At 52.0% G+C, this 9,170-nt stretch overlaps 1 protein-coding gene across 1 annotated transcript; it reads left to right on the top strand.

Moving 5' to 3' along the window:
* The first annotated feature begins 920 nt into the window (after positions 1–920).
* On the top strand, positions 921–5,415 carry EOMES (eomesodermin). The gene is made up of 5 exons (XM_004704034.2): positions 921–1,071; positions 1,850–1,971; positions 2,439–2,597; positions 2,683–2,744; positions 3,540–5,415. Exons 1-5 carry the CDS (start codon positions 921–923, stop codon positions 4,276–4,278), a joined length of 1,233 nt encoding a protein of 410 aa, XP_004704091.1. The 3' UTR covers positions 4,279–5,415.
* The last annotated feature ends 3,755 nt before the right edge of the window (positions 5,416–9,170 follow it).

Here is a 9,170-nt window from a genome sequence, read left to right on the forward strand (position 1 = left end):
GGGCGGCGGGGAGCGCGCCCCCGAGTTCCGCGCTGGGCTTGGAGGTCTTTCCCCACAGCGCGCTCAAGAGTGGAGACGCTGTGGCTCCAATCAGGTTGCGTTCCCGGTGCCGGCATGGACCTGGCGAGGAGGCTAGTGTTAACCGTTGCTCCCTCGCTTCACGCCACTCCTAGTGCCCATCAGCCTCGCCTAGACTGACGGGCAGGGCAAGAGGGGGAAATGGAAAGTTGAGCATTCCCACAAGCTGGATTCACAGATCTGCCACCTTGGCAGGCGCTGCGCCCTGTGTGCCGGCCAGGAGCTGCGGATGGCAAGGGCGGGGGTGGGGGGACGGGGCAGGCTCAAGGGTTTGCCCCCCAGAGTGCAATCGATGGGATCCCGTGGTTTTAGGCGCCAGGGTCTCCACGGGGAGCCTCCGGAAGATGGGCGTGTGAGCTAAAGCGTTGGCCTCGGAGGGTTAGTCTGGGTAGCTGGTTAGGCAGATGTATATTGGAATCAGATCTAGCTCTGGTTCTGGGTTGCAGAAAGACTTGATACACATCCGACTGCTAAGGAGGGGGGTTACGCGTGAGGAAGGGCGGTGGGGGAGTGGAGGGCCGAGAGAGTGACTTTCTGTGTCTGATAGAACTTGAAGGGTTCTGAGAAGGTCCGAGAACTTGAGTGGGGGCTTTCTCAAAAGCACACGACTGGGGAGAATGCTGACCTCGGGGCAAGTTAGTAAGAAGACCAAGGTGTTTCTAGAGTTGACAAGTCAAAAGTGGTTTACATCGTGTTGATCCACTTTAAGGGCGCTCTGTCAACTTTTCAACATAGCGCTCCCTTCGACTCCGGGTTGTCCTGGGCAAAGGGCAGCGTCTGGGCGGCCCTCGGGTGGTGCCGATTGAAATCGCTTATCCTGGTTCTGTTCCTCGCACAGGCGCATGTTTCCTTTCTTGAGCTTCAATATAAACGGACTCAATCCGACCGCCCATTACAACGTGTTCGTAGAGGTGGTGCTGGCGGACCCCAACCACTGGCGCTTCCAGGGGGGCAAGTGGGTGACCTGTGGCAAAGCCGACAATAACATGCAGGGTGAGGAGCTAAGAGCCCGGAGGGGGAAGGGGAAAGGGGGCAGGGAGAAATGGGAACCTCTGACTCAGGCAATTCACATCGAAATCTAGCTCTTTACCCCCACCAATCTGGGACCGAGATGTCTGTATGTTGACTTTTTGGGAGAAAGATAATTGCAAAGTCAGAGTTCTTGTCTGTCAACATAGAGAACCTTTCACCCCCAAACCCTAGCTCTCCACTTTTGAGAAAGGAATCGGCCTGAAGATCTAGGGGTGGCTAGGTCTCCCAGCATTCAGGAAGAAAAAAAGCTCTCCCTAAATTTGAGTTCACCCAAGAACGTGCAAATCGCTTTCAACGGGTGTTGCCTTTTCCAGGGTTAAAACAAAACAAACAAACAATAAAAAAAAACAACAAAATAAAACATAGCAATATAATAGATTATGACTCATAGTAGCCCTTTAGGACAGAGTGGAACTGACCCATATGGTTTCCAAGCATGTCAGTCTTTAGGGAAACAGGTGACCCCCTCCTTGGGTTATCACGTAGTGCTTTAACCACTATGTCAACAGGCCCCCTTTCCTTTCAAAGGCCCCAGACTGAACTTCAAGGGACATCTCCCACTAGTTGTGTTTTAAAAATTTGGAGGCACTGTTAAAGATGTGCCTTGCCCATGGAAACAGTTCCCCTAGGAAGAGTACAGAAGGCATCCTGCTGGAGTCCACAGTGGAGTCCCCTGGAACTTCTTCAGTAACGAGGCTGACCAAACTTGGGTGGTAAATGTTCATTTCCTTTTCTCTAGGCAACAAAATGTATGTTCACCCAGAGTCTCCGAATACTGGCTCGCACTGGATGAGACAGGAGATTTCTTTTGGGAAATTAAAACTCACCAATAACAAAGGCGCAAATAACAACAATACTCAGGTAGAGTGACAGCGGAAGGGGCTGTCTTTTGGGCATACCTCTCTTTTCTTATAAGAATCCCTGCTCTCTTCACTGAATTTATACTGGGTGTGTGTCTGCCCGATTTGCTCACCTGTTTCTTTTTGTAACCTTTCTTTGCACGTTCTCATTTTTTCTTTCTTCTTTAACTGAATTTCCTTAATAGAGTCAACCGCTAGGAACAGAAACACTGAACGATTTTTGAGGGACTTAAGCAACCGAAAGAGAAGAGAAGAGCTTCCTCAGACATAATAAACAGCTGTTTTAAGTTTCAAAAATGTCGATAAGGTCTCTGATGTGTCGATTAAACATTAGTGAGAGAGAGAGAGATTGGTGGGGTTGCGGTGCACAGGTCCAATTTCAAAATATAAGCTTCACCGAGAATACTACTGTTGGATGCCTAAGAGGGCTTTTAAGGTTGGGCAACTCTCTTTCTGTACCATTGGCAGATGATCGTGTTACAGTCTTTGCACAAATACCAACCACGACTGCACATTGTGGAAGTCTCAGAGGATGGTGTGGAGGATTTAAACGAGCCCTCAAAGACCCAGACCTTTACCTTCCCGGAAACGCAGTTCATCGCTGTGACTGCCTACCAAAACACCGACGTGAGTGCCCCAACTCTCCCCAGAATGCCGAACGCTAGTTCCCGAGTAACGAAGTGCTCAACAACTGTTTTTCTTCCTCATCTAGATTACGCAACTAAAAATTGACCATAATCCCTTTGCCAAAGGCTTCAGGGACAACTATGATTCGTAAGTGCAGCTTCCCCCCTCTTCCTTGCCCTGTCATGTTTGAGCATTATGCATCTAGTCAGACACTTTGAGGCCAAGGAAGAGCTTTCACCAGGGGTGGTTGCTGTTTGGGGTTTTTTCGTTTGCCCCCCCTCCCCCCCTTCCTCGTCCTTATTTTTCTTTTCCCTTTGCCAAATCCTGTTTGGGGCTTTCCCCCAGAAGGGGTTTTCTTCCTTTCCAAAGAAAGGTTAAGGGTTTACAAATGAGCAGTGTTTTCCAAAACATTTCGGTGGAGATTTAGAATTTTAAGAATCAGCATTGATATACTTTTTCTTCTCATTGTGATCCAATTTTTTTTATCCTCACTAGAACAGGTATGACTAACCTCCCACCCCACCCCACCCCCACACACCTTGCTTTAACATAACAAAAATGTAAACCTAAGGGAATGTCATCTTCACCACACCAAAAGAGAGACCCTGCAGAAGTCTTGTTAGTTTGGGTTTGGGAACGCCAGGAGCCAACAGTCCGCCTGTCCTATGGGCAAGGAGAGTGGCTTAGAGTTCTTCCTTCAAGTTCTAGGACTTGCGAAGGAGATCTCTCCGGTGTTACAGATGTCATGCCTTAGAGGAATCTTTATGTAGTGCAGAGTGAGTCGGACTAAACGTGGGTCCATGCTTCTCCTGCCTGTGTGCCTCCACTCCAACAGGCCTGGGCCCTCGGGACAGACAGTTGACAGCCTTTTTCACTTCCGGGAGGTGGTTTATTTGGGCTGGACATTGGGATTTTTTTTAAGTGTTTCTCTTTGTATTGTAGCATGTACACCGCTTCAGAAAATGACAGGTTAACTCCATCTCCCACGGATTCTCCTAGATCCCATCAGATTGTCCCCGGAGGTCGGTACGGCGTTCAGTCCTTCTTCCCGGAGCCCTTTGTCAACACTTTACCTCAAGCCCGATATTATAATGGCGAGAGAACCGTGCCACAGACCAATGGCCTCCTTTCACCCCAACAGAGCGAAGAGGTGGCCAACCCTCCCCAGCGGTGGCTTGTCACGCCTGTGCAGCAACCTGGGACCAACAAACTAGACATCAGTTCCTATGAGTCCGAATATACCTCTAGCACCTTGCTCCCATATGGTATTAAATCCTTGCCCCTCCAGACATCCCATGCCCTGGGGTATTACCCGGACCCCACTTTCCCTGCTATGGCAGGGTGGGGAGGTCGAGGTTCTTATCAGAGGAAGATGGCGGCTGGACTACCATGGACCTCCAGAACCAGCCCCCCTGTTTTCCCTGAAGATCCACTCTCTAAGGATAAAGTCAAAGAAGAAATAAGCTCTTCTTGGATAGAGACGCCTCCTTCCATCAAGTCCCTAGATTCTAATGATTCCGGGGTATACACCAGTGCTTGTAAGCGAAGGCGGCTGTCTCCTAGCACCTCCAGTAATGAAAATTCCCCCTCCATAAAGTGTGAGGACCTTAATGCCGAAGAATACAGTAAAGACACTTCCAAAGGCATGGGGGGATATTACGCTTTTTACACAACTCCCTAAAGAATTATTTTAACCTCGTTAAAGTCAGCTAACTTTTTGCAGATGGACTTGGTGTGTGGTTTTTTGTTGTTGTTGTTGTTGTTGTCTTCTTTGTCTAGGTTGCCAAAAAAGACGTTTTGCCTCCCACCTTGATGCATCCCCGTTTTGTGCAATTCTCTAAAGAAGGTGCCAAAGCTTTTTGATTGCTGCAGGTAACTGAAACAAACCTAGCATATTTTCCCCTCTTTTAAAAAATGAAGTTAATGTAGGGCTTTAAAATTTTGAAGGTTATCTGAGGTTTGGGGTTTATTGATTGGAAACACCAAACAGTGAATTGGGCTATGAAGATCAGGGGCGAGCACTATCAAATGAGTTGGAAACTTCCCTTCTCATTTCTATTTGCAAACCTTTAAGTCAAGAGAAGCCCAGAATGCTAAGGAGATTCACTTTTGGAAGAGGAGGGCTGGACCTTACATTTTAACAGGGGGCTTTTTTGCTGTTACCTTCTGCTAGGGACAAAAGATATTAGGCCTGGGAGGGAAGAAGAAAAAAACAGCAAAAACATTCATGAAGTGCTGGTTGTACCTGACTTTGATTCCTCCCAGGCTTCTAGAACAAGCCATGTTTGCCTAGTTTGGAATTGTCTCCTTGAGAGAAGGGAGGCCTCTGCTGTGTGCTGAGGTGGCCCAGAGCACTCAGGAGAGGGTAAAGAAGGGACTAGCCAAAAAGAGAGAATGTAAACTTGTACAGTTGTGTGTGTTTAGATACACTGTAGAATAATGTGGAATATATTGTACAAATAGTCTGCGTAGGTATCCAAGATTATGTAACATTGGTGCTTTGGCTTTGTAAAGAATTTGCAATCCACTAACAACAGCTGCGGCGGGGCAGGAAGATCATTTCTCTCATCATCCCCATACCTGGGAATGTTCTGTTTACTTCTTAGGTAGTTAAGAATGTATTCAGCGACCCTGTACTAACTTGAAATGTGTTGAAGAGAACCCCTACTTCCTCTTTTCTTGGCCTCTTCCTATTCCTCGCCATCTTGGCAATGTGAAGAAATGAAAACCCGATGCCACAGCTCCTATAGGCTTTTTAGTGATCTTGGATTTTTATGTACAGTCTTTAGTCATTTTTAATAAATGTGGTTCAACGCGGGAACGAGCACAGCTGTTTTCTGTTCTATGGGTTTTCATTTTTTGCCTCTTTTGCTATAGCCTTCTCCAGCTACCTGTCCCCCAGACCACACGGTAGAGCATCAGTTCTCAACCTGTGGGTCGCGACCCCTTTGGAGGTCGAACGACCCTTTCACAGGGGTGGCCCGATTAGTAACAGTAGCAAAATTGCAGTGATGAAGTAGCAACGGAAATAATTTTATGGTTGGGGGGGTCACCACCACATGAGGAACTAACTGTATGAAAGGGTCGCGGCTTTAGGAAGGTTGAGAACCACTGCTCCTTTGCGCTGTAGTCTAGAGGGGGCAGGAAGACGGATGCTTTTGTTTATTATTTTTACCCTGAAGAATGAATAGGGCTATTTCCTCACCCCGGTGGGAAGTCTGGACCATGAGGGCCAGGGGTGGAGATTGTCGCCAGGATGCGAGATCGCCCCCTCCCCAGCCTTGACCCTTGGCCACGTAGGGTAGATAGTGGGCTCTGGGTCCAACGTTCTCTCCAGGCCACCCATTCTGGGGCCAACTCGGGCTCCTGGGGAGCTGCTGCGGCTTCTGAGCTTGTGCCGCGAGGTCCCGGCACCCGAGGCGCGGCGGACGCCCGCCCACCGCTGCTCGGCTTCGGCTCCCACCTGCGGCTTCCCTCGGCACCCGCGGGCCCCGGCCTCCGCGCGGCAGCTGCAGCCCGGGAGCCCTTCCATGCAGCTCGGGGAGGCTGGGGCCCAGAGGTGGGGGTGGGGAGGCGCTGCTTTCAGAAAAGAGGATTCCCCGTCTTCCGGCGCGTCACCGCCCGGCCAACTGCGACCCGGAGCTGTGCCCTGGCATCCTCGCTCCGTTTATTGGGCTCTTTTTTCCCAGTAGGGCCAAGGCTGCCCGAAATCTTGGCAGCGCTGGTAGCCCACCCAAGTTCAACCGAGGAGGGTGGCCGAGGGACCCTCGCGGCCGCGACCTCTCCCCCACCAGACAGCCCGCCCGGGTTTATCAGCAGACTGTCTCTAGCGCGGCGGGCCCACCGGCCCAGCCCCCTCGGGTCCGCCCAGGGTAAAGGTCTGCTCCCGGGGGCCGGGCCGCCGCTAACCGGATTAGCCAGCCGCCCAGACCGCCTCCCCCTCCGCGCCTGACAGCGGCCGCGGGCCTCTCCGCAGGGTCCCATCCCCGCCCTCCTTCCGGGACCTGCTAGTACCTGGCTTCTCCCCAGGGTCCCATCCCCGTCGTCCTCCCCGCACCCGCCTTCTTTGCCTCGCTGCCCGTGACCTTGGGGCTGGACTTCCCTTCGCGCCCCTCCCTCAGGGCCGGCTCCGAACTCTTAGGCGGGTTTTTACCCGGGAGCTGGAGAGGGCAGCTTTTGAGCAGTGGGTTTTGTGTGTGGATTTATCTGTGGAGGACAGGTTCAAACGGGGGGAGAGTACTAGACGTGCCCCCATCCTGGGCCGAGCACCCCCTGCTCCCCTGCCCCTAGCGACTTGGGAAGTGCGACGGCATCTGGAAACGGTGCTTCCCGATTCTGCCCTTGGGAAGGGCTGAGCCCGCTCTCCGCCGCCGGACCAACACCCGGGTCCCAGGCTATTTCCAGTGCTGTCTATTTTTGCACCGTACAGTAAAGACAACCTGGTACTTGTGATAAGTCCCTCACAGTGTTTAATAGAAACGTAAGTGGCTGAGTGGCCTCAATTAACACCTTGTGATAAGGCATTCCTAAGATGGAGTGTCAGACACCAAATTGTGAAGAGATGTATCTAATTAATCCCCCGAGGATGACACCGATAAACAAGCCTCTATTTAAATAAAGATCAAGGGCGCAGCGCCGTGTTTGTTTACATTCTCGGCCAGGGTCCCCCGGTTTGCTCCCGGTGCAAACGGCAGCCTTTCCTTGCGCGGGGCGGTGATTTGGGCTGGGGGTCTGCTGCCTCGCCGGGGTTCCCTTCGCCCTTGTAGCCTGTGGAAAAAACACACCCGATAAAACAGACCACGACCAACGAGGGAAACCACGTGTAAAGAGAACCTTCTTCTGAGTTGGAAATGTGGTTATTTGCCATTTTCCAAACGTGTCCTTTACGAATCTTAATCCTTGCCAAGCAGTTTGAGTGGCCTGTTCCACTTATTTAAAAGTAGGGGTGGGGCGGCCCCCACACTTGGCCCCTGGAAAGTTATCTGCTTTCGGGAGGACTTGGGATAGGGCCATCCTTGCTCCCCGTCGCGCCCAGGAACCGGCACATATTCGCCCTCTATGGTCCCAGGACTCCCGCAAACATGTAAGGCAGCCCACAATTGTTAAGTCGCCCAGTAGCTGTCCTTGGGATGGGGGTGGGGAATGGGCCCTCCCCCTCAGGTCTGGAAGGAAAACTGAAAAAAAAGTCTCTGGGTGGAAGGGAGTCTGCGTGCAGACTTAGGGCTGTACTTTCAGCCCGGGGTTTGAAGTCTGTTTAACAAAGCCCACATCTCTTTAAAAAGTCACTCACCTTCCAGTCCCGCGATGGCGAGCTGGGAGTCTCCAGATCTGCCTTTGGCCCCAGTCTTCCTCCATTTCTCGGCGGCCTGTGATTCGTTTGTAACCAAGATAAAGGCAGCAGTACGGCATTCTCCCTCTCCTAGTCGCCGCCGGGTAGGGAGCTGAAGGGGGCGAGTTGGGGGGTGGGTGGGAAGGGGAGATGAAAACAAAAAGTTAATCTCTACAGGGTGTCGTGGAAATTATCTGGAATAAACACACACACGTCTTAGATTCCAGTTCCCATTGGAACAAACATTGTAAATACACCTTTTCTTCTTGTCAAAGGCGTCCTGGTGGCGGAGTAGGTGAAGTGAACTGTTAACCGCCAAGTCCTTAGTTCAAAACCACCAGCCGCTCCGCGGGCGAAAGATGAGGCTTTCGAGGGCCGTAAAGATGTCCCGTTCTGGAAACCCACAAAGGCAGTGGCACCCTGTCCCTTAGACTCGCCGTCAGCCAGAATGGGCTCCACAGCAGGGCGTTGAGGGTTAGGTGTCTACTTGTCTGATCGGTGTGTCTCTTGCCATCTTGCCGCCAACTCCAAGTTTGGCACTCACCCCGGGAGATTTGGGCATCACCTGGGGGGCTCTTTTTAAAAGGCAATTGGTGTGTGTTGGTGGGGGGGTTGTTGGCGAGTCCCACTGGGCCTTCGTCTATGAAACACCTATTCCCCAGCCCCCAGCCCTTAAATTGACGTTTTCTACTATTGGCTCAGGATCCCAGGTGGCATGGGAGCTAAGGGTTGGGCTGCTCGCCAGAGGAAAATTGTTGGAAATACCAGCCGGTTTGAGAACGCCGAGGCTTTCTGCTCGCATACAGGGTTACAGTCTCCGAAACCCACAGGACAGTTAGTTCCACTCGCTCCTGTAGGGTCGCCATGAGTCAGAAAAGCCGTGAGGTTTTTGTCATTGGTTTGAGAAGCCCAGGGAGGGGTCCCTGCAGCCGCACCTGCTTTAGTGCAGGGTGGGCTCCCCTGCGCTCCCCGAAGCCTGGCCCGGTGCACACGCACACGCCCTGCAGGCGCTGGGTTTCCTGGAGATGTGGGGGGCGGGGGGCTTTGTGGGCAGCCAGACGTCATGGACTGCTTGTTTGTTAAGATGACTGGGACCCCGCTGGACATGGCCTCTGGTAGAAAAGTAAAATTCCAGCCATCTATCCATCGCTCGCTTTCTCCGGGGACCAGGACGCACCCAAGCTCGCGCGGGGTGGGGTAGGGGGGAGGATGTAGACGCTCCAGTCGTGTAGCAGGTCCTCAGC

The sequence above is a fragment of the Echinops telfairi genome, unplaced genomic scaffold, assembly GCF_000313985.2.
Source record: "Echinops telfairi isolate 266 unplaced genomic scaffold, ASM31398v2 ScPeMD7_7420;HRSCAF=8458, whole genome shotgun sequence".
Classification (NCBI taxonomy): domain Eukaryota; kingdom Metazoa; phylum Chordata; class Mammalia; order Afrosoricida; family Tenrecidae; genus Echinops; species Echinops telfairi.